General features: G+C 43.0%; 1 protein-coding gene across 5 annotated transcripts in view; it reads left to right on the top strand.

Moving 5' to 3' along the window:
* pxdn (peroxidasin) overlaps positions 1 to 26,038 on the top strand; it is a 235,530-nt gene that overhangs the window by 95,413 nt on the left and 114,079 nt on the right. For all 5 annotated transcript variants that reach the window (XR_013886990.1, XM_080192074.1, XM_080192072.1 and 2 more), the window contains exon 3: positions 11,206 to 11,277. Coding sequence is in view for 4 of the 5 variants with exons in the window: in XM_080192074.1 (XP_080048200.1) it covers positions 11,206 to 11,277 (72 nt within the window). In the remaining variant the exon portion in view is untranslated. The remainder of the gene's footprint in view (positions 1 to 11,205; positions 11,278 to 26,038) is intronic.

The raw sequence follows: 26,038 nt of genomic DNA, 5'->3' as shown, positions 1-26,038 counted from the left end.
TGCTGCCAGCATCAGCTGTGCCCTCTGAGACACTTGCTGCACCTAAACTCCTTCCCCCACCCTTTTCACAGATAATTGCACTCCCACACCAATCCTCCTCCCCCATTCCCCTCCCTGGACTTAATCTCCCCCTCCACATTAATTTTGGCAAGGTGGCTTTTTAATGAACATGCATGACATGTAGATAGGGTTCTTGCGTTGAAAGTCAGGAGAGCAAAATTCCAACAGGTCATCCTGTCTTTGGGGAGCAGATTTGTTTCATCTGGCAAGTTAAGTGCCCCCATGCACTGTAGTTCTTACTGCTGGTGGGAGTGGAAAATTCCACCCATTTCATTTGTAACAACCTGTGTTCCCTTCTCCTAACACACTTGTCTAGGTTCCCTTTAAGCAGAACTATACTATAGGCAGCGGAGTGAGAGGGAGCAGAGTGAAGGCTGAAGGGCTTTGGCAGGAACAAGCAGAGGCGAGAGTAGTTTTTTTTCCTTTTTGGAAAGTTTATTCTTGTTTTTCCCCAGAAAAATATGCCAGGCAAGATGTTGGAATGCTGCTCTTGCAGGATATGGGAGATCAGGGAGACCTCCAGCATCCCTGATGACAGTACCTGCAAAAGATGCATCCAGCTGCAGCTGCTAGCAAAGCGTGTTAGGGAACTGGAGAAGGAACTTGATGACCTCTGCCTAATTCGGGAGAATGAGAAGTATGTAGACAGTAGCTTCAGGGAGGTAGTTACACCTAAAGAGCAGAACATAGGAAATTGTGTTACTGTAAGGAGAGGAAGTGGAGAAGTGAAAGGACAGGCAGAGCAGGGTTCCCCTGTGGCCATACCCCTCCACAACAGGTATACTGAATTGGATACTGTTGTGGGGGATGCTTTACCTGGGACAAGCTGTGACATCTGGAACTCTGACACTGAGTCTGGTTCTGCAGCACAAAAGGGTGGGAGGAAGAAGAGGAGAGCGGTAGTGATAGGGGACTCGATGGTCAGAGACACGGACAGGAGGTTCTGTGGTCGGGATAGAGACTCCTGCATGGTTTGTTGCCTCCCGGGTGCCAAGGTCAAGGATGTCTCTGATCGCATGCACAGCGTTCTAAAGTGGGAAGGTGATCAGCCAGATGTCGTGGTATACATTGGTACCAATGACGTAGGTAGGAAAAGTGAGGAGGTCCTAAAGAGAGAGTATAGAGAGCTTGGAAGGAAGTTAAAAAGCAGGATCCCGAGGGTAGTAATCTCAGGATTGCTACCTGTACCACGTGCCAGTGAGGGTAAGAGTACGGTGCTTGGGCAGATGAACACGTGGCTGAGGAACTGGTAAGGGGGCAGGGTTTCCGATTCTTGGATCATTGGGACCTCTTCTGGGGCAGGTGGGACCTGTTCAAGTGGGACTGGTTACACCTCAACAACAAGGGGACCAATATACTTGCAGGGAGGTTTGCTAGCATTATTGGGGAGCATTTAAACTAGATTTGCAGGGGGATGGGAACCTGAGGGCCAGAGCAGATAGTGGAGCGGGAGTGAAAAGATAGGTTAGTTCAAGCAAAATCACAAATGGAAGGGTTGAGTGTGGTGGAAATGATCTTTTGAGGTGTGTCTATTTCAATGCCAGGAGTATTGTGGGGAAGGCAGATGAGCTGAAGGTGTGGATTGACACGTGGAAATATGACATTATAGCCATTAGTGAAACTTGGCTACAGGAGGGACAGGACTGGCAGCTCAATGTTCCAGGATTCCAGTGTTTCAGGCGTGATAGAGGTGGGGGGGGGTGGCATTGTTGGTCAGGGAAAATGTTACAGCGGTACTCAGGCAGGATAGATTAGGGAGCTTGTCTACAGGGGCCCTATGGGTGGAGCAGAGAAACGGGAAGGGTATGACCATATTAATGGGGTTCAATAGTCAGCGAGAATTGGAGGAGCAAATCAGCAGAGAGATAGCTGACAACTGCAAGAAACAAAGTTGTGATAGTAGGGGATTTTAATTTTCCACATATAGTTTGGGACTACTGTTAAAGGTTTAGACGGGGTAGAGGTTGTTAAATGTGTTCAGGAGAATTTTCTACATCAGTATATAGAGGTGCCAACTAGACAGGATGCGATACTGGATCTCCTATTGGGAAATGAGTTAGGGCAGGTGATGGATGTGAGTGTGAGGAACATTTTGGATCCAGTGATCATAATGCCATTAGTTTCAACCTGATCATGGATAAGGATAGATCTGGTCCTTGGGTTGAAGTTCTGAACTGGAAAAAGGCCAAATTTGATGAAATGAGAAGGGATGGAACATGGAACACTACAGCACAAACAGGTCCTTCGGCCCACAAGTTGCACCGATCATATCCATACCTACCAGGCCTATCTATAGCCCTCAATCCCATTAAATCTCATGTACTCATCCAGAAGTCTCTTAAAAGACCCCAGTGAGTTCATCTCCACCACCACCGACGGCAGCCCATTCCACTCACTCACCACCCTCTGAGTGAAAAACTTACCCCTGACATCTCCTCTGTACCTGCTCCCCAGCACCTTAAATCTATGTCCTCTCGTTGCGACCATTTCAGCCCTGGGAAATAGCCTCCGAGAATCCACCCCATCTATACCTCTCAACGTCTTATAAGCCTCTTTCAGGTCACCTCTCAGCCTTCGTCTCTCCAGGGAGAAGAGACCTAGCTCCCTCAACCTATCCTCATAAGGCATGCCTCCCAATCCAGGCAACATCCTTGTAAATCTCCTCTGCACCCTCTCAATAGCTTCCACATCTTCCTTGTAGTTAGGCGACCAGAACTGTGCATAATACGCCAAGTGGGGTCTGACAAAGGTCTTATAAAGTTGCAGCATTATCTCCTGACTCCTAAACTCAATCCCTCGATTAATGAAGGCTAGCACACCCTACGCCTTCTTAACCACATCCTCCACCTGCAAGGCTGATTTAAGAATCCTATGGACCCGGACCCCAAGGTCCTTCTGCTCCTCAACACTGCTAAGAGTCTTACCCTTGATACTGGACTCCTTTATCCCATTGGACCTGCCAAAATGGACCACTACACATTTATCCATGTTGAAGTCCATCTGCCACTTCTCCGACCAGTCTTGCATCCTATCTATGTCTCGCTGCAACTTCTGACATCCCTCCAGACTGTCCACAACACCACTAACCTTTGCATCATCAGCAAACTTACTAACCCATCCCTCCACTTCCTCATCCAGGTCATTTATGAAAATGACAAACAGCAAGGGTCCTAGAACAGATCCCTGGGGCAATCCACTGGTGACCGACTGGTGAATCTCTGGAATTCTCTGCCCGTTGAGGTGGTGGAGGCTGCCTCGCTAAATATTTTTAAGACGCGGGTTGATGGGTTTTTGATAAGCGAGGGGATTAAGGGTTATGGGGAGAGGGCGGGAATGTGGAACTGAGCCACGACAGATCAGCCATGATCTTATTGAATGGCGGGGCAGGCTCGAAGGGCTGGATGGCCCACTCCTCCTATTTCTTATGTTCTTATGACCTCCATTGCAGAAAAAGACCCATCCGCAGCCACTTTTTGCCTTCTGCAGGCAAGCCAGTTCTGGATCCACAAGGCCATGGCCCCTTGGATCCCGTGTCTTCTCACCTTTTCAAGAAGTCTTGCATGGGGGACATTATCAAACGCCTTGCTGAAGTCCATGTAAACCACATCCACCGCTCTTCCTTCATCAATGTGTTCAGTCACATTTTCAAAGAAAGTCACATTTTCAAAGAATCTGGGAAGTGTGGATTGGCACAGGCTGTTCTCTGGTAAGGATGTAAATGGAAAGTGGGAGGCCTTCAAAGGAGAAATTTTGAGAGTGCAGAGTTTGTATGTTCCTGTCAGGATTAAAGGCAAAGTAAATAGGGATAAGGAACCTTGGTTCTCAAGGGAGATTGTAACACCGATTAAGAGGAAGAGAGAGTTGTATGAAATGTACAGTCAGCAAGAACAGATCAGATGCTTGAAGAGTATAAAAAATGCAAGAAGCTACTCAAGAGGGAACTCAGGAGGGCTAAAAAAGAGCATGAAGTTGCTTTGGCAGACAGAGTGAAGGAAAATCCAAAGAGCTTCTATAGATATGTTAGGAACAAAAGGATAGTGAGGGATAAAATTGGTCCTCTTGATGACCAGAGTGGTAGACTGTGTATGGAACCAAAAGAGATGGGGGAGATACTAAATGCGTTTTTTGCATCCGTATTTACTGAGGAAACAGACATGGAGTCTACAGAAATTGGGCAAACAGGTAGGGAGGTCATGGAACCTTTACAGATTAAAGAGGAGGAGGAGCTGGCTATCTTGAGGCAAATCAGAGTGGATAAATCCCCAGGTCCGGACAGGGTATTCCCACGGACCTTGAGGGAGGCTACTTTTGAACTTGCAGGAGCCCTGGCAGGCACATTTAAAGTGTCAATATTCACGGGGAAGTGCCGGATGATTGGATGGTGGCTCATGTTGTTCTGTTGTTTAAAAAAAGTTCCAAAAGAAATCCGGGAAATTACAGGCCAGTAAGTTTGACGTCGGTGGTTGGCAGGTTATTGGAAGGTGTGATGAGGAATAGGATCTACAAATATATGGATAGACAGGGACTTATTAGGGAGAGTCAACACGGCTTTGTGCGTGATAGGTCATGTTTGACCTATCTATTAGAGTTTTTCAAGGAGGTCACCAGGAAAGTGGATGAAGGGAAGGCGGTGGATGTTGTCTACCTGGATTTCAGCAAGGCTTTTGACAAGGTCCCTCATGGGAGGTTAGTTAGGAAGGTTTAGTCGCTAGGTATAGATGGGGAGGTTGTAAATTGGATTAGACACTGGCTCAATGGAAGAAGCCAGAAGACTGGTTGTGGAGGATTGCTCCTCTGAGTGGAGGCCTGTGACTAGTGGAGTGCCGCAGGGATTGGTGTTGGGTCCATTGTTGTTTGTCGTCTATATCAATAATCTTCATGATAATTTGGTAAATTGGATCAGCAGATTTGCTGATGATACAAAGATTGGAGGTGTAGTGGACAGTGAGGAAGGTTTTCAAAGCTTGCAGAGGGACTTGGACCAACTAGGAAAATGGGCTGAAAAATGGCAAATGGAATTTAACGCAGACAAGTGTGAGGTATTGCACTTTGGAAGGACAAACCAAAGTAGAATGTACAGGGTAAATGGTAGGACTCAGAGTGCAATTGAACAGAGGGATCTGGGAATACAGGTACAGAATTCACTAAAAGTGACGTCACAGGTGGATAGGGTCGTAAAGAGTGATTTTGGTACATTGGCCTTTATAAATCGGAGTATCGAGTATAAAAGTTGGAGTGTTATGGTAAGGTTATATAAGGCATTGGTGAGGCCGAATTTAGAGTGCTGTGTACAGTTTTGGTCACCTAGTTACCGGAAGGATGTAAATAAGGTTGAAAGAGTGCAGAGAAGGTTCACGAGGATGTTGCCGGGATTTGAGAAGCTGAGTTACAGAGAGAGATTGAATAGCTTAGGACTTTATTACCTGGAGTGCAGAAGAATGAGGGGAGATTTGATAGAGGTGTATAAGATTTTGATGGGTATAGATAGAGTGAATGCAAGCAGGCTTTTTCCACTGAGGCTAGGGGAGAAAAAAAACCAGAGGTCATGGGTTAAGGGTAAAAGGAGAAAAGTTTAAAGGGAATATTAGGGGGGGCTTCTTCATGCAGACAGTGGTGGGAATGTGGAATGAGCTGCTGGATAAAGTGGTAAATGCAGGGTCACTTCTAACATTTAAGAAAAACTTGGACGGGTTCATGGATGAGAGGGTTGTGGAGGGATATGGTCCAAGTGCAGGTCAGTGGAACTAGGCGAAAAATGGTTCGGCACCAACAAGAAGGGCCAAAAGGCCTGTTTCTGAGCTGTAATTTTCTGTGGTTCTATTTGCTTCAACCACTCATTATGGTAGCAGTTCCCCTTTCGATAAAGATGTTCCTTCTGGATTATGTATTAGGTTTCTTGGTCACTATCTTGTGTTGACGGCCACAAGATCTGCTTTTCCTCAGAATAGGAAATATCTCTACATTTTCATAATTTTTTTAAAGATTTCCATTAGGTCGCTTCTCAGCTTTTGTTTCAATGACTAACAAACTGTTAGTCTGTTCCTTTCCTGATATGTATCGTGGGAACATTCCTGGGATCACCCTTATAAATCTGCTCTGCACTTTTCTGGGTAATCAGAACTGCCCACAGACCTCTGAACTGTGGTTTAGGTTCAATAAAGGTTGAATCCAACTTTCCTATTTTTCAATTCTATATTAGAACATAGAACGTAGAACACTACAGCACAAAAAGGCCCTTCGGCCCACTAGTTGCGCCGATCACTTCTATACCTACTAAGCCATAGACCTATCTATAACCCCCAATCCCATTAGATCCCATATACTCATCCAGAAGTCTTTTAAAAGACTCCAGCGAGTTTGCCTCCACCACCACCGACGGCAGCCGATTCCATTCACTCACCACCCTCTAAGTGAAAAACTTACCCCTAACATCTCCTCTGTACTTGCTTCCCTGCACCTTGAATCTGTGTCCCCTCGTAGCGACCATTTCAGCCCTGGGAAATAGCCTCTGAGAATCCACCCTATCTATTCCTCTATCAGATCGCCTCTCAACCTTCGTCTCTCCAGGGAGAAGAGTCCCAGCCCCCTCAACCTATCTTCATAAGGCATGCCTCCCAATCCAGGCAACATCCTTGTAAATCTCCTCTGCACCCTTTCAATAGCTTCCACATCCTTCCTATAGTGAGGCGACCAGAACTGCGCACAGTACTCCAAGTGGGGTCTGACAAGGGTCTTATAAAGTTGCAGCATTACCTCCCGACTCCTAAACTCAATCCCTCGATTAATGAAGGCCAGTACACCATACACCTTCATTGACCAAATCCTCCACCTGCGAGGCCGATTTAAGAGTCCTATAGACCCGGACCCCAAGATCCCTCTGCTCTTCAACACAGCTAAGACTCCTACCTTTGATATTGTATTCCTTCATCCCATTGGTCCTGCCAAAATGGACCACTACACATTTATCTGCGTTGAAGTCCATCTGCCACTTCTCCGTCCAGTCTTGCATCCTATCTATGTCCCACTGCAATATTGATTAATTAATAAAGCCTTGCTAATCTTTGGTGCAACTTTTTAGTGATTGATTCAGAAATTGTTTTTGAATTCCAAACCATTAATGTAGATTGCGAATATCAGTGGTTTTAGTATTGATCCTAGTGCACCACTTCCCTTTATTACGATGTATGGAGTATCCATAGATGTTCAGTGGTTTATTGTGACAACAATATCATCAATGATTGAAATACGAAGATTTTGATGCAGTCTTTAATTTGGAACACACAAGTTTTGTAGAGTGTTATACTGGTCATTCATTTGTAATGTGTGATGTGCTGGCAGTGGACCTAAATTCTGCTGTCCACGTATCTAGTTACAAAGAAACTTTGCTCATGTGTAAAAGACTGTGTGCACAGAATTCAACTTTCTAGCTGGTTAAGTAAATTAAATTCATTTATGGGCTATGCTTCAGCAACCAACTATGGTAGACAATTTCATATGCTAACCATCCTGTGTACAAAAGATTTTTTTTTGCTCCATGCTTCCTGTCTTTGTACTGGTCTTAAATTGGTGTCCAACCAGTGGAAACAGTCTGTCACTATTAACGTTATCATAATCCTTCATTATCTGGCAAACAGTTGTCAGATTGCTTAATAACCATTGTGTGATTGCCGGGGGGGGCGGGGGTTTTGGGTAGCAGGGCAGCGAGGTTGGGCACGTGGCGTTGGTAGAGTGCATCGGGATATGCAAGCTCAGAAATCCCCTCCATCGTGCAATGCTCATCCCTAGTAACATCATTATTTTTAACACAAGTTTATTTCCTTTCTTACATTTCCAAAATGTATCCAGAATTTTCTACATTGACCAGCATCCATCATGTGTTTGACAATTTTTTTATCCTCTCTATCTTGCTGCAGTTTTTCCATAATGCCTATAATTTCCCGTATCCCTTTCTCTCTCCTGAAATTGAATCGTTTGCACATTTCAGTGTTACTCTATCAATTCTCAAGTTGAAGTAATTTATGTATGTAAGAAAGACACTTCCCAGATCTTACCAGTTGGATAAGTATCTTTTTATTCCTCTACTGTTCTTTTTGTTCTCCAGTCACCTCGCCATCCATAAGGTTTTTGTTTGTTGTTGGCTCTTGTGCAGATTAGGTTGATTAACGGTGCTAAATTGCTCCTTAATGTCAGGGGGATTAGCAGGGTAAATACATGGAATAACAGGAATAGGGCCTGGGTGGAATTGTGGGATTGTTGTTGGTGCAGGCTCGATAGGCCGAATGGCTTCCTTCTGCACTACAGGGATTCGATGATTCTAAGTACTTATCAGACTGGCTCCAAGTAATTGAGGGGCAGTGAAAGTTGATGCCAGTTGTTAAATTATTTGTCTAGAAATTAGTCTTCATAATTTGAAAATTGCAATTGGACAGATGTAATGATCAGGTGAAGTTTTGGTAGCTTCAACATTTAGAAGAGCTGTAACAGATTTTAGTTGTTTTGTTTCCTAATACATCAGAAAATTGCACAAGATTTGGTATCTACTGCATTTTTTTTGTGTGCCACTATCTCTACAGGAGAAAATATTTTGTTCTAAAGCACTTGTTTGCAGTGTTGTTTAACATAGATTAGGCCTGGTTAGTCACATCAGGATAAATAAGAATCCTTATTGTAACTAAGGCCTGTTGTATTTTTTTAAAAAAGCAGTTTGCGTTTTTTCTGTTGGTGCTGTGTTTACTTATTTTGTTGTTGTGAAAGGAGTCTTCAGTCACATGACATTTGGTATAAAAGCGCATGTGTGCGTGCTGTTACAAATATTTTAACTGACTATTGGTTAAATGAAAGAACAACTAACTCTATAGTTAATTTCTTGTAGAATTTCTCACACGAGATACAATTGCAGTGCAACCCATGAAGTAGTAATGAACTGCTCAAAATGTGTATCATTGTAAAATACTAATACACTTCCCAAAATTAACCCTTCAAATACAAAGAGCTGTTCACTGTTTCTTATTGCTGAGATAATAACTGTGTGGTTTTATCAAAAGAACATTTGAGGGACTCTATTTAACTTAGGGTAATTTTGAGGTATAAAAGGGGTTGGGTGACCTTTTCTGAACTTTGCTGGCACCAAGCATGGTTGGTTTGATGGTTAAAGTGGACTCTAGGTTGCTTTACTGGGGAGCAGGGGTATAAGGTGTTCTCCAGGTGGAATATAGCAAGGGTGTCTATGATGGCTGTGGCAGACTGTTCCAAGTCACATAGGGAGGTGTTTGGCTTGTCAAGTTTCCTATGCAGTTATGTTTTAAACTGTCTACTTGACTGCTAATGGAGGTGGGGGTTTTAAAGATAGCTAATCAGCATTTTGACCTGGATTCATATTGCCATAGATGGGCTTTAAGAGAGGAACAAGCAGGCCATGGCCATTGAAGTATCAGCAAACAGGGTTTTCTGAAGATATCCCTGAACTTCAGAGATAGGCCTGCAAGAATCTGAGAGAACAAGAGCACTGAGATAGAGGCAGCTGGTCTAAACCATGCTGAATGCAAATGGTAGCTCATGAACCTAACAGGCTGAGTCATTCACAAACCCATCTGGTCATGTCCTTAAGGTGGTTGAAATCTGCCATATTTCCCAGGTCTAACCTATGTTTGACACCACCAGTACAGCTAAGTGGTTCATTGTTAACTGCCCTCTGAAATGGCCTAGCAAGCCACTCAGTTATATCAAACTGTTGTATCTATGGCACATGGATTGCAGCGCTTCAGTAAGGCAGCTCACCACCTACTTCTCATGAGTAGTCAGGGATAGGTAATAAATGCTGGCCTCGCCAGTTGTGCTTATGTTCCAAGAACAAAAAAAAAGCTGAAAAAAAACGTGACTCATTGGCAGACTTGGTGCCAGACGTTAACAGAAGTTAATGTGGCTTTGATGACAGCTGCATTCTGGTTGTCAGCTAGGAGTGAAACCTCTGTTCCAGAAGGTTTATATTAGAGTATTACCACCTCAAACACTGTGTTATTGGAAGTAATCATATAGTATAAATGAGTCAAATTATGAGGACTGTAGCATAATGGTTATTTGACTGGACATGTAAATCACCATAATGATGCTTTCCCTCTATCACTACTGCATGGTGGCAGCAGTGTCTACCATATACACGATGCCCTGCAGTAACTCACCAAGCCTGCTGAGCAACACCTTCTGAATCCGCAACTTGTACCATCTAGAAGGATGAGGGCAGAAAATGCATGACAAGACCAAGTTTCCCTTCAATTCACATACTATCCTGAATTGGAACTATATCGCCATTCTTCCCTGTTGTTGATTGCTTGATTAATACACCATCCATCCCCTGAGATATTTACTTTGTTCATCACCCGTGCCCAGTGGTCCTTGTGTGTGTAGCAGTTTGCCAACTTTCCTTCAACATCACTTTTCTGACCCATGATCTCTACCAGCGCAAAGGGACCACTGCCACCTGCGTGTTCCCTCCCTGACTTGGGACTGTATCCTGGCTCCTTCACTGTTGGTGTGTCAGAATCCTGGAGCTCCCTTCTTGGTGGGTGCACTTGCACCAGATGGACTGCAGTGGAACAAGAATGGTTGGTGCAGGCTTAAAAGGACCTGTTCCATTGCTGTAATTTTCTTTGTTCTTTGTCCTTTATTAATGCAACTCACCACCAGCTTCTCAAAGGTAATTAGGGATGAACATCAAATCCTGATCTTGCCAGAGATGTACTCATCCCATGAAAGAATTTTTTAAAAAATCCAGAGGCCTGGACTAACAATTCAAAGTGCGTGAGCCCAAATGTCAACATGGTTACTGGAATTCAGTTTGATTAAAAGAAAACATTTTAACATTTCCTTTTTAATCAGTAAAAGAGACCAGGGTGTTCTTCTCCCTGACATCTCCACCCCAACTAAATGCAAAACTTTAACCAAGTGTTGATTCTAAAATTATAGAGCACACCAGTGAGTTTTTCAGTTTTCTACACTGATTTACACAATACAATCAGATATATTTTTTCTAAAGTAGCTGCCACTTTTGAGGGAAAAAGTCAAATGAACATAACTTATAGCTTGAAAGAAGTAAAGTTACTTTTTTGTATTCCTTTGGTTTGTAACATATTTTTCTTAATTTTCCAGACTGTTAAACAACAATCAAATTAGGAGAATTCCCAGGGGTGCATTTGAAGATCTGGAGAACTTAAAATATCTGTGAGTAAATCACTTCAGTGTTTGAATGTTGTTATGGACTGTTGAACGGCTGTAGAATTTTGAGAAAATGTGTTCAGTTCCTGTTTTCTTTCACTTTTGTCAAATTCTCACTAATGTCTGAAGTTAAGTGATTGCTCAGGAACTGCCTGGTAGGACACTTGTATTTTAGAGTCTGCGTATGCCTATCAATGCACAAGAAAGTTTACTTTCTATAGAAGAGAATGTGTGTATTTGACATTTGTATTTTGTGTTACCGGTGAGTGTCACCAGTTGAACATGCACTCTCTCTCTGCATCTTTTGGTTTGCAGCTGTTACGGGCGGAGAGGCTTGCGTGGATTGAGTTGGTTTCTTGGCATTCTGTTCTCTTTCTGTGTGAAGATTCTCCTGAACAGCAGGAGACTGTTTTAAGTGTGAGAAATCAATGAATGTTTTCTATTGCTGCAAATAAGGAAGCAAAGGATTGCTTGTGTAATTTGCAGCAGCTTTTTAGAAGGTTAAAGTAAAGTTGATGATTAGCTTTTTTTCCTGAAAAAAATGCTTCAAAATTTGCTGCTGCCCTGTTTGCTCATGGGTGCAGTATTCTGGGGATTGCCACAGAAAATACTGTCTAGATGAAAATTGGATTTTTAATATTAAAAATTTGAACACATTATGCCTCAGAACATTTATCAATCCTTAGTTCTGAACACAAATAAGTGACAGAAGGGGGGCTCTTGATATATTTTGTTTCTTGCTAACTGGATGTGCTTTCGAAGGTTGCTTTAACCTCCAAGATAAAAGGTGGGAGTGAGAAAACTGAAGGAGAAAGGAAAGTCAATAACATTAAATTTAAAATGTTAAAAATAGGAGCAGAAAGAAGTTATATTCAAAAGACACAAAATTTAAAATGAAAATGCAAATGTAGTGTAAAAGTAATCTGGGCACTAGCGAATGATGTACAATTTTTAATTTACGTTTGATTGTGTTTTTGGTATATGGTACTCTGACATTAATAATTGCAAGGTTTTATTAGTTATAGTAAGGTTGACTAGCAGTCATAATTGCAGTCAGCAATTGCAGAGTTAACGTATGAATTAAAAATAAAGATGGCAGGGCGGTAACGCTATTACAACTCAATATGGGGGTTCCTGGGCTCTGGCGTGATCCATGGCAAACACGTCTGTAGTAAGCACCTGCAGCTTGAGGAGATATGGCTCGGAGTCACTAAACTGGAGATTGAGCTGCAATAATAAAGCTTGTGAGAAAGGTACAGTGATAATCGTATGATTTTAATCTACATACAGATTGGCAAAGGTAATCTGGAAGACAAATTCGCAGCATGTTTTCAGGACCATTTCGTAGAGCAGCCAACCAGAGAGCTGGATATTCTGGACCTGGTCATGTGTAATGAGACCTTGTATGTAATTATCTAATGACTTCATAGTAAAGGTAAACCTAGGTAGCAGTGATCATAACATGATTGAATTTTGCATTCTGTTCAAGGAAAAGTAGCGCTAAAACTAGTGTTTTGAATTTAAATAAGGGCAAGTATGAAGTTATGAAGACAGACCTGACTAAACTGAACTATGAAATTAGATCAAGGAAAAGTAGTAAAGATGCAGTGGCAAACGTGAGGTGAAATTGTAACATTTGGCAAATATACATTCCAGTGAAAAAGAAATGTCCCAGGGAAGGACATACGGTCAGTGGTTAACTAAGAAAATCAGATTGAAAGAAACTGTATACAATTCCACAACGATTTGTAGCCGGTTAGGAGGTTGAACAGAATATTTTGAAATTTGAGTATGATAGGAAGCTAGCTAGAAATATCAAAACAGGTAACAAAGAGTTTCTACAGTTACTCAAAGAGGAAACACATCAGTGAAGTGAAATTGGTCCTCTACAGGGTAAGCCTGGGGAATTAATAATGGGATTAAGGAAATGGTGGATGAATTGAACAGATATTTTGCATCCATCTTGACTGGAGAGGGCACAAGTAACACCCAGAAATACATATGCATTAAGAGGTAAAGTGGGGGGAAGGACTCAAAATAATTTACAATCAGTACTTTGGCAACAAGAATTGAAAATCAACACATTATTTAAATGGGGAGAAATTGCAGAACCTTTGAGGTAGAGAGCGATCTGGTTGTCAAATGAACGTGAACTGCAAAGAGTTAGTAAACAGGTAGAAGTGATTAGGAAGGCAAATAGTGTTATTTGTTGTAAGGGGAATGGAATATAAAAGTAGGGAAATTTTGCTATAGTTGTAGAGGATATTAGTGAGATGTTATTTGGAGTACTGTGTACAGTTTTGATCGAAATTTAACAGTAGGCATATTAACATTAGAAGCAGTTCACTCAACTGATACCTGAAATGGGGTTATCCAATGAGGAAGCATTGGATAGGTTGGGCCTGCTTCCATTGCAATTTGCAAGAATGAAAGGTGATCTGATTGAAACATAAAGCATCCTGAGAGGACTTGACAGGGTGGACGCTGAGAAGATGTTTTCCCTTATGACAGAAACTGGAACTAGGGGACACAGAATAACAATAAATGATTTCCCATCTGAGCGAGGGATAGGGAGAAACCTTTTGTCTGAGCGTCATGAGCCTTTGAAACTCTTCCTTCCACAGAGTGATGGAGGCTGGATTGTTGACTATTTTTAAGGCTGAGTTGGATAGATTCTTGATTGACAAGGAGTCAAAGGGTATGGGGGTAAGAAGAAAAGTGGAATTGAGTCTACTGTCTGATCAGCCATGATTGCATTGTATGGTGGAGCAAGCCTGAGGGGCTGAATGGCCTCTCCTAATTCATGTGTTTGTATTACTATTTTAATCCTTCTAATCCTCATGTAGGAGTTTATTCTTTGCTGCAATAAATTTTTCATCACTTCTGTGCTTAAATCTCAAAAATTCCAACTGCCTTCATGCAACTATAGAAAAGTTACAGGAGGCCATTTGGCCCATGTTGTCCATTTGGGAAGCAGAGACAGCTATAGATAAAAGCTACAGAGAGATAGTTAGTCCTAGAAGTGATACATGGGTGACTGCTAGAAGAGGTAAGAAGCAGTCAGAGCAGCGATTTCCCCCGTGGCTCTTCCTCTGCAAAACAAGTTATCTGTTTTGGATGCTGTTGGGGAGGACAACTCAATGGGGGTAGGCCATAGGGTACAGGTCTCTGGTGCAGAGTCTGTCCTTGTTGCTCAGACAGGAGGGGGAAGAAGTGTAGGGGATTAGTCACTGGGGACTCCATAGTTAAGGGGACAGATAAGAGATTCTGTGGGAACGAGTGAGACTCGCGGTTGGTGTGTTGCCTCCCAGGTACCAGGGTCCATGATGTTTCCGATCCTTAAGGGGGAGAGGAACTAGCCCCAAAGTCATGGTTCTCACAGGCACCCATGACATAGGTAGGAAAAGGGATGGGGATGTAAGACAACTTCAGGGAGTTAGGGTGGAAGCTTAGGGTTAGAACAAACAAGAGTTGTTGTCTCTGGTTTGTTACCCGTGCCACAGGATTGCGAGGAGAAGAATAGAGAGAGAGCGTTTGAACACGTGGCTAAAGGGATGGTGCAGGAGGGAAAGTTTCAGATACCTGGACAATTGGGGCTCCATTTGAGGTAGATGGGACCTCTACAAAAGGGATGGTCTGCACCTGAACCAGAGGAGTACCAATACCTTGGGGGGAAAATTTGCCAATGCCCTTCGGGAGGGTTTAAACTGATTCAGAAGGGGGATGGGAACCTGAATTGTAGCTCAAGTGTACAGGAGGTTGAGAGTAGGGAGGTCATGGATAAGGTTTCAAGGTTGCAGGAGTGTACTGGCAGGCGGGAGGGTGGTTTGAAGTGTGTATACTTTAACGCTAGGAGCATACGGAATAAGGTGGGTGCACTTCAGTCTGGGTTGGTGCCTGGGACTTCGATGTTGTGGCCATTTTGGAGACATGATATAGCAGGGACAGGAATGGTTGTTGCAGGTTCTGGGGTTTAGATGTTTCACTAAGAGCAGGGAAGGTGGTAAAAGAGGGGGAGGTGTGGCATTGTTAGTCAAGGACAGTATTACGGTGGCAGAAAGGACATTTGATGAGGACTCGTCTACTGAGGTAGTATGGGCTGAGATTTGGAACAGGAAAGGAGGGGTCACCCTGCTGGGAGTTCTTTTATAGGCCTCCGAAAAGTTCCAGAGATGTAGAGGAAAGGATTGCAAAGATGATTCTGGATAGAAATGAAAGTAACAGGGTAGTTGTTATGGGGGACTTCAACTTTACAAATATTGACTAGAAAAGCTATAGTTTGAGTATAGTATAGATAAGCTGCAGAGCTGGGCTGAGAGGTGGCAAATGGAGTTTAATGCGGAAAAGCGTAAGGTGATTCTGTGGAAGGAGTAACAGGATTATAGAGTATTGGGCTAATGGAAAGACTCTTGGTAATGTGGATGAGCAGAGAGTTCTCAGTGTCCACGTGTCTAGATCCCTGAAAGTTGGCACCCAGGTTGATAGGGTTATTAAGAAGGCGTATGATGTGTTAGCTTCTATTAGTAGAGGGATTGAGTTTTGGAGCCATGAGATCACGTTGCAGCTGTACAAAACTCTGGTGCGGCCACACTTGGAGTATTGTGTACAGTTCTGGTCGCCACATTATAGGAAAGATGTGGAAGCATTGGGAAGGGTGCAGATGAGATTTGCCTGGTATGGTGAGAAGGTCTTATGAGGAATGGCTGAGGGACTTCAGGTTGTTTTCGTTAGAGAGAAGGTTAAGAGGTGACTTAATTAAGACATACAGGATAATCAGAGGATTAGATAGGGTGGACAGTGAGAGCCTTTTTCCTTGGATGGTGATGGCTAACACGAGGAGACATAGCTTTAAATTGAGGGGTGATAAATATAGGACAGACGTCAGAGGTAGGTTCTTTACTCAGAGGGTAGTAAGGGCGTGGAATGCCCTGCCTGCAGCAGTAGTGGACTCGCCAACTTTAAGGGCATTCAAATGGTCGTTGGATAGACATGGATAATATTGGAATAGTTTAGGTTAGAGGGTCATTAGATTGGTCCCACTGGTCGGCGCAACATCGAGGGTCGAAGGGCCTGTACTGCGCTGTTATGTTCTATGTCAGCCAAGGACACCTAGGTGCCTTTTCTAATCCCACTTGCCTGCATCTGCCCATAGTCCTATAACTTACAGCCCTTAAGGCACAAATCCAGGTACTTTTAAAAAGAGTGTAGGGCTTCTGCCTCCTCCACCAACACACTCCTACCACCTGCGTTTAAAAAAAAGTTCTTCCTCATGTCCCCTCTATATCTTCTGCCATTTATCTTGAATCTATGTCCCCTAGTTCTAGAATTTTCCACCAAGGGGAAACAATTTTATCTATCTCTTCTCATAATTTTGTATACCTTAATCAAGTCACCCCTCAGCCTTCTACATTCCAAGGAAAGTAACCTCAATCTACCCGAGCTGTCCTCATAGGTATGCATTTCTAACCCTGGCAGTATTCTTGTAAACCTCTTCTGCACTATCTCCAGAGGAATTTCATCCTTCCTGTCATGTGGTGACCAGAACTGCACACAGTACTCCAGTTGTGGTCTCACCAGTGTTCTGTACAATTCCAACCAATCCCAGTATTGTATTGTACCTCTGCTTTTTTATCCTATACCTCTGCCACTGCATATGCCTTCTTTACGTTCTTGTCTACTTGAACTGCTGACTTTAGAGACCAGTGTTCTTGTACATCAAGATCTCTTGCTTCATCTCCCCCCCTCTTAGTATATTCCCATTTATTGTGTGTTTGCTGTGACTGTTTGATCTCCGTAAATGTATTACCTCACACGTCTCTGTGTTAAAATCCATCTGCCATTTTAGTGCCCATTTCACCAATCCATCTATAACTATTATGGGCAGTACCAATCTTTTTGTACATATCTACTTTGTACATTTAGGATCTTGCTTTTTAGTGCTTCCCACTGGTTTTCCACTGATACATCCTCTACCAGTGCTGTCCAGTCCATCTCAGCCACTCCTGCTTTATCTGTATCAGGGCAATGCTAAATCTAACTGAATATGATCACCATCCCTGATATGGTTGCTGACTGTCACTTTCCCCACTTTCCCTTCTTCGTTCTCCAAGACTAGGTCTACAGTTGCCTCGGTGGAGGGGAATTTTCCAAGGTTAAAACTACCTATCATTCTGTTCTGAAGAGCAAAGTGTCCTTTTTCATTGTTCTACAATTTGCGTAATGTAAAACTCTGGCAAGTGTATAGTTAAAAGCAGATTGGCGACATTGCCAGCTGGTTTCCTGTGTTGGAGGTGGTGACTCACGCTGAGTTATGTCTTCTGGGCGCAAGCAGCCATCCTGTGAATTGACGAGACGGTCTTATCACCCTTTCTAATCTAGATGATGAGCTCAGTTTAAGCAAAGATCCATGTGCGTGTTTTCCAGGAGGAGTGAAGGCTTTGCAATCAAGAATGGTAATCCTGGCTTATTTAGTTTTCATTATTTCTCTCCAGTCGTCTCCAAACTCCCATCCTTGTCCTTCATCTCTGGCTTTTTCATTGCTCCATCAGCTAATCTGGCTCAGATCAGCTAACTCAGCTGAGGAATTAAATACAGCATCTTGTTTGGCTCATTCCGTGGGACTTTGGGGAGCAATTTGTGTGATTTACACCAACTTCTTGCTCAATAAAAAAAGAGCATGTACCAATTAAGTGAGAATGGCAGAGGTGCTGATGCCAACGCGCAGCAGATAATGTACTGCGTACAAGATTATAGCTGCGTGAGCTGCTGTTCAATTGAGTTACAAAACTGCTGAACTTGAAGGAAAACAAGGGCGAGCAGCATTCAGACTGTGTTAATGTGTGAAATGTGTTGTCAGTTTATTTCCTTTGTGCAAGCTTTAACTGAGAATTATGGTCGTGTTTAGGTATCTTTGCACTCAGATTTCAAACTTTATTGCTGAGGAATAGGGAATTCACTATATTTCTAAAGAAAACTGATGAATTTTGAGTGTCCAGGTTATTTTTAAAATAACTTTTTTGTTTTTGCTCATGCTAGAATTACCATCATTGTATATAGGCAGGATTAAAGATTCAGTAATGTGAAAGGACAACAGCTGGTCCAAATTTTGAGTAAATGCAGATCATGTAGACTACCCCCCCCGCCCCCCCAAAAGAGCTATATGTAGCTAAGCACACAAGGTTTTGGCCTGAGCTACTTCTGTGGTAGTGAATTCCACAGGTTCACCATTCTCTGGGTGAAAAACAATTCTCCTCACCCCAGTCCTAAAAGGTTTACCCGTTATCTTCAAACTATGGCTCCCTAGTTCTGAACTCCCCCCACCATCGGGAACATTTTTTCTCAATCTTCCCTATCTGATTCTGTTAGAATTTTATAAGTTTTTATGAGATCCCCTCTCTCATTCTTCTAAACACTAATGAATGTAATCTTAACCGACTTAGTCTCTCCTCACATGACAGACCTGCCATCCCAGGAATCAGCCTGGTAAACCTTCGCTGTACTCGCTCTATAGCAAGGACATCCTTCCTCAGATAAGAACACCAAAACTGCACATGATACGCCAGGTGTGGTCTCACCAATGCCCTGTACAATTGCAGCAAAACATTTCTATCCCTATACTCGAATCCTCTTGCTATGAAGGCCAACAGATCATTTGCTGCCTTTACTGCCTGCTGTACCTGGACACCAAGGTCTCGCTGAGTATCCACCTCTCTCAATTTGCACCCATTCAAATAATAATCTGTCTCCTATTTTTGCTATCAAAGTGGATCATCTCACATTTATCACGTTTATACTGCATTTACCATGCATATGGCCACTCAGTCAGCCAGTCCAAATCACGCTGAAGAATCTCTGCATCCTCATCTCAACTTGCCCTCCCTCCAAACTTGGTATCATCTGCAAATTTGGAGATAAAACACTTAGTTCCCTTTTCTAAATCATTAATATGTAATGTGAACAGTTGGGGTCCTAGAACAGATCCTGTGGAACCCCATTAGTCACTGCCTGCCAATCAGAAAAGATCCATTTCTGCCAACTGTTTGCTTCCTTTCTGCTAACCAGCTTTCTAGCCATCTCAAGACATTACCTGCAATCCCATGCGCTTAACTTTACATATTAGCCTGTTTTGTGAGACTGTCAAAAGTCTAAATAAACCACATCCACCAGTTCTCCTTGGTCAAGTCTACCAGTTACGTCCCCAAAGAATTCCTGTAGATTCGTCAAGCATGATTTCTCCTTTGTAAATTCGCATTGACTTTGTACCACTGCTTCCCAGTTGGACGTTTTGTTTTATTCACATGTTGACAGCAACCAGGATATACTATTGGAATTTATCGGCTGCACGGGGGAACAGTAGTTAGCACTGCTGTCTGAGAGCCAGGGACCCAGGTTCATTTCAGGTTACTGTAGAGTTTGTATATTTTCCCTGTGATTGATTGTGTGGGTTTTCACCGGGTGCTCCGGATTCCTCCTGGACTCCAAAGCTGTGCAGGTTAAGTGGATTGCCCATGCTAAATTGCCCCTTAATGTCCAAAATATGTAGGTTAGGAGGATTAGTGGGATACTTGGGGTTACGGGGAGCAGGTCTGAGTGGGATTGCCCCTTAGTTTTGGGGGATTACATGAGGTTACAAGGATGAGGCCTGGATGGGTTTGTTGTTGATGCAGACCCAGTGGGCCAAATGGCCTCCTGCACTGTTGGGATTCTACGCTATAAGCTGCATTTAACATCAACTTCAATTACTGGATAGCTTTGGGTCTCAATGCACTAAACAACTACCTGTTGACTTCCATTATGTATGATAGCCTAGAATTTGTGGTCACTTGTGCAGAAAGTTGATTGTCACTATGCTTGAAGAAAGCCTCACCGAGAGCTGTGATGACCGCTGTAGTGAGAACTTTATCTTGCATGCAACTGACTGCCGTGCCCTTTAATGGGGGTTCTCAACATGGTGCTAAGGCGATCCTATTGCGCCGTCCATGCGGCCAATCGTATGGAAAAATCCTTTCAGCCAGTCAAACAGGAAATAAAATTCAATTGCTTTTTTAAAAAAATTACACTGAGCAAATTAAAGATCAGGACACATGGGGTGATGGTATAAACCAAAATAGTATTTTAAAAAGTCTTTAAAATGAATTAGTCATTAATCATAAAGGAGACTTTTAACAAATTTCCATAAATATAATTTTTTTCGTAGGCTGTTTGTTGTTCAGCAGTAGTTATTACTCAGATTGCTGTTTACAAACTCTTAGTACACCTGATTGAACACCGTGTAATATTTTATGGAGTTTCTAACAGCGATATGAGTAGGAAGTGGGAAGTTCTCACCTCAGTCACTGACTCCAGGTGATTGCAGGCTCTGCTAAGGGTTGTCCACAAAGCAGCTTATGGAGGAGGAGAGGTAATAAGCCGTGGATAACGAAGGAGGTGAAGGAAAGTGTTAAATTAAAAGCGGAGGCGTTTAGAGTAGCTGAGAGTAGTGGGCGAGAAGAGGATTGGGAGAGGTTTAAATGTCAACAAAGATTGACAAAGAAGTTGATAAAGAAGGGTAGGAGAAACTATGAAGCTGGGCTAGCGCTTAATATAAAAAAGGATAGCAAGAGTTTTTATAAATATATAAAAAGGAAGAGGCTGGCTAGGGTGAACGTTGGTCCCTTAGAGGATGAGAAGGGGGACTTAGTGGTAGGGGATGGGGATATGGCTGAGGCCCTGAATAACTTTTTTGTTTCTGTCTTCACGGAGGAGGACGTGAATAATTTGCCGGGTGTTAGAGATGGAAAGGTGGTAGGACTGGAGGGTCTTAATGACATTACTGTTACGAGAGAGGCGGTGCTCGACAGACTGGAGGGGTTGATTGTGAACAAGTCGCCAGGACCGGATGGAATGCATCCGAGGGTTCTGAAAGAAATGGCGGAGGTGATAGTGGATGCCTTGGTGGTTATTTTCCAGACGTCGCTGGATTCCGGGGAAGTGCCGGAAGATTGGAAAGCGGCTAATGTTACGCCATTGTTTAAGAAGGGTGCCAGGCAAAAGGCAGGGAATTATAGGCCGGTTAGTTTAACGTCTGTGGTAGGTAAAATGTTAGAATCTGTCATCAAGGAGGAAATAGCAAGGCATCTTGAGGGGAATTGCTTGATAGAGCGGACGCAGCACGGTTTCATTAAAGGGAAGTTGTGTCTGACAAATTTACTGGAGTTCTAAGGATGTGTCTAGGGCGGTGGATAGAGGAGAGCCGGTGGATGTGGTCTTTCTTGATTTTCAGAAGGCGTTTGACAAGGTATCTCACAAGAGGTTATTGCAGAAGGTCAGGGGACATGGAGTTGGGGGTAGGGTGTTAGCGTGGATAGGGGATTGGTTGTCAAATAGGAGGCAGAGAGTGGGGGTCAATGGGTGCTATTCGGATTGGCGGATGGTGACTAGTGGAGTGCCCCAGGGGTCGGTGCTGGGGCCTCAGCTATTTACCATTTATATAGATGATCTGGAGGAGGGAACCGAGTGTAGGGTGTCGAAATTTGCTGATGACACCAAGATTGGTGGAACGGCAAATTGTGTGGACGGTGTGGAGAGACTACAGAAGGATCTAGATAGGCTGGGCAAATGGGCCAGGAGATGGCAAATGGAATTTAATGTTGGCAAGTGCAAGGTGGTCCACTTTGGTAGGAATAATGGTAGGAAGGATTATTACTTACGTGGAGAAAAACTGCAGCAGGCGACGGTGCAGAGGGACCTTGGGGTCCTTGTGCATGAGTCGCAGAAACCCAGCTTGCAGGTGCAGCAGGTGGTCAGGAAGGCGAATGGGATGCTGGCCTTCATAGCGAGGGGGATTGAATATAAAAGTAGGGAGGTCTTGCTGCAGCTGTATAGGGCATTGGTGAGGCCACAGCTGGAGTACTGTGTGCATTTTTGGGCGCCGTACTTACGCAAGGATATTTTGACCTTGGAGGGAGTGCAGAGGAGGTTTTCTAGGCTGATACCGGAGTTGAGGGGGTTGAGCTATGAGGAGAGGCTGAATAAACTAGGCTTGTACTCGTTAGAGTTTAGAAGAATGAGGGGAGAGCTCATTGAGACGTATAAGATGATGAATGGGATGGATAGGATAGAGGTGGAGAGACTCTTCCCGCTCAGAAAGGACAGTAGGACTAGGGGGCACAGCCTCAAGATAAAGTGGGGGCGGTTTAGAACAGAGTTGAGGAGGAACTTCTTCACTCAAAGGGTGGTGAATCTCTGGAATTCTCTGCCCGTTGAAGTGGTGGAGGCTGCCTCGCTAAATATTTTTAAGACGCGGGTTGATGGGTTTTTGATAAGAGAGGGGATTAAGGGTTATGGGGAGAGGGCGGGAATGTGGAACTGAGCAGCGACAGATCAGCCATGATCTTATTGAATGGCGGGGCAGGCTCGAAGGGCTAGATGGCCTACTCCTGCTCCTATTTCTTACGTTCTTATGTGGAGCACTGAGTGACTGACCAAAGCTTCAGGATTCCCATGTTTCTCTGCCCATGTGCTAAATTCTGAGGTTATGGTCAGTCATGAGGGGAAACAATGGTGCATGCTGACAGCTTGTTGTCAAAACCCCCAGCATAATCTGGACAGTTATTTGTTTCAAATGTAATGCATAAAGCAAAAATGTGAGCGATGGGTGGCATTTATCCCCATTATAAATGTGCAAGTTTGCTGCCAGATAAATGTTGCAGAAAAATGGTTATACAAGATGCTAATGTGCTTTTCTTTTCAATTGGATTAGGTTGAATTACTGAGTGACTAAATAAAATGATTTACTTAAATTTTTGAACTGACTACTAATATAGGGTGCCGTTAGCAATCCTGATTTAAAGCATAATGTTTCCTACCAGTTTGAAAGTGTGCACCTTTTAATTTTGTTAAATATACTAGTTGTGCACAGCAGTATTACAAACATCTTTGAAATAGCATCCATGGGAACTGGTTTAATGAATTCAATTAACGTTCCTTTCTTAGGGTTCAAACATATTTAGATTTATTTTCCCATGTATTATGTGCATTCATAATGATCCAAATCTAGCTTTTAAAAAAAAAATGGAATGCAAAACATTCACAAACAATGCTTAGGAAAAGGTTTTCGTATTGCTTCTCCAAAGTAAAACATCATAGAATCTATAGAATCCTTACAGTGCAGAAGGAGGCCATTCAGCCTATTGAGTCTGCCCCAACCTCAATCCCACCCAGGCCCTATTCCCATAACCACATGTATTTGCTCTGCTAATCCCCTGACACTAAGGTCAATTTAACATGGCCAATCCACCTAACTCGCACATCTTTGGACTCTGGGAAGAAACCGGAGCACCCAGAGGAAACCCATGCAGCCGCTGGGAGAACGTGCAAACTTCACACAGACAGTGACACGAGGCCAGAATTGAACCCAGGTCCCTGGTACTGTGAGGCAGCTGGGCTACCATTGTGCCACCTCTGGTCACTAGTCACCTGGTATTTCACAACATCATCATCCACAGCTTGTCTTTTTGATATCTGGGGTTTTCCTCCTTAACTCGTGGAATTCAATAACATTCTGCTAATCTTCTACTTCCAAACAATTTTGTCGGATTGCTTATATAACAAGTGTATGTTGTTGGAAAGTATATCCTGTCCTGAATAGTTGCAGCTTTTTCCTGATGTCTTTGGATTAGGGCTATTCAAATTCTGGCTAAATGTCAGGAAGACCAGTGAGAACGCTAATCAAATAGTTGAAGTTTCAATAACCAGGTCGCAAAAATCAAGTCATCCCCATGCCTGCATTTTGAAGTTCGGATAGCGTGAGTAATATCGGACTTAAAATTCTGGGCTGTCTTTATGAAATAAGTAGCAACAGGTGGAGTAGGAACCTTTTTCAGGCCAGAGTTGTGTTGTTCAATATTTGACAGTCGCTGTGATGAGGAATCAGAGTTGTCAATTGATAGATACTAGATACTGGGCTGTACACTGGGATTTTCCAGCTCTGTCATGGTGGAACCCACCAAGGGAGATTCAACGGCCCAGCCAAAAGTCCACTGACTTTCAGCAAGATTAGATGATCCTGATAGCAGACAGGGCTGGAAAATCCTGCTGTTGGTTTAGCGGCTGGAAGACAGACCTGTACCAGAAGATCCTTTGCAAATGTGTCTAAATGGTAAGAAAAATCAAGCGGGGTGTAAAAGTGACGGTCAACTTGCTGACCATTTTCCATCCAGTGGGAAAATCGCTCCCACGATCCTGTGTCAGATCAACCTACAGAAAAGTACTGGGGATGAGGAGAATGGAGAAGCCTTTCCTTAAAGCAAAGAAGTTTAAGAGCAGGTTTGATTGTTATTTTCAAAATTATGAAGGGTTTAGATAGAGAAAATAAGGCCAAACTATTTCCAGTGGCTGAATGCTTGGTAACCAAAGGATGATTGGCAAAAGAACCAGAACAACATGTGGAAACATTTTTTTGCACAGCAGATTGCTGCGATCTGTAGTACAGTTCCTGAAAGGATGGTGAAAGCAGATTGTCAGAGCTTTCAAAAAGCAATTAGTTAAATACTTGAAATGGACAAAAAGGGAAAGAGTAGGGGGAGTGGGATTAATTGGATTGTTCTACTAAAGAACTAGCACAGGCACAATGGGCTGAATGGCTTTCTTCTGTGCTGTGTCACTCTGATTTTACATGCTGTCAAACAAAAGCACGTAACAAGTAGAAGCAGTAGTTGGCCATTTGGCCCCTTGGGCCGGCTCTGCGCTTAAAGAAGATCATGGCTGATCTGATTGTGGCTTTAAATCCATTTTCTTATTTTCTATCTATCTGCCATCTTCTTTGACTCCTTTGTCAATCATCTGTCTAACTGGCCCTTGAAAATATTCATTGATTCCAAAGATTATTGACCCTCTGAGAGAAGAAATTCCACCTTGTCCTCCTTGAATGGGAGTTCTTTGTTTTTTAAACTGTGCTCCCTCATTTTAAATGCCTTCATAAGGGGAAGCAATTTCTCAGTTTCTACTAAGCTCTCTTGGAATCTAATGTTTCAGTAGGATCACTTAGCATTCTTCCGAGCCTCAATGAGTAGAGGCCAACACGCTTAACCTTTCCTCGTAAAGCAATCCCTTCAGTCCTAGGGATAAGCCAAGTAAACATTCTCTGAACCGCCTCCAATACAAATATATCCTTCCTTAAGTAATGAGGCTAAAATTCTACACAGTACTCTAGTTGTGGTCTCATCAATGTCCTGTATGATTGTAGCAAGATGTCCCTACTTTTGCATTCTATCCCCCTTGCATTAAAGGCTAACTTTCCATTTGCCTTCCTAATTACATGCTGTACCCACATGCTAAGTTTTTGTGATTCATAGACAAGGACACATAACTCTTTCAGTACTGTAGCATTCTGTAGTCTCTCCATTTAAATAATAGTGTTTTTCTATTCCTTTCGTCAAGTGGACAACCTCAAATTTTCCCACGTTATACTCTATCTACCAAATTTTTGCTTACTCAATTAACCTATCCATAATCCCTTTACAGACCCTTCTTTTCCTTCCTGCAACATGCACTCCTACCTGTCTTTGTATCATTGGCAGATGTGGCAGCAATGCCCTCCATCCAAGCCATTAATCAAAGTCATAAATATTTGAAACTCCAGCAGTGAACACTGTGGAACTCCACTCATTACAGTTTGCTAACATGAGAATAACCCGTTTATCCTGTTCAACTGTTCCCTGTTGACCAATCCTCATCTCCAGATCCAGCATTTTATCACAACACCTCAAAAAAAACACATTGCAAAAGC

This window comes from Carcharhinus amblyrhynchos, chromosome 7 (genome assembly GCF_965287045.1).
Source record: "Carcharhinus amblyrhynchos chromosome 7, sCarAmb.v2.hapA, whole genome shotgun sequence".
Taxonomy (NCBI): domain Eukaryota; kingdom Metazoa; phylum Chordata; class Chondrichthyes; order Carcharhiniformes; family Carcharhinidae; genus Carcharhinus; species Carcharhinus amblyrhynchos.
This window is presented reverse-complemented; position numbering and strand designations above follow the sequence as displayed.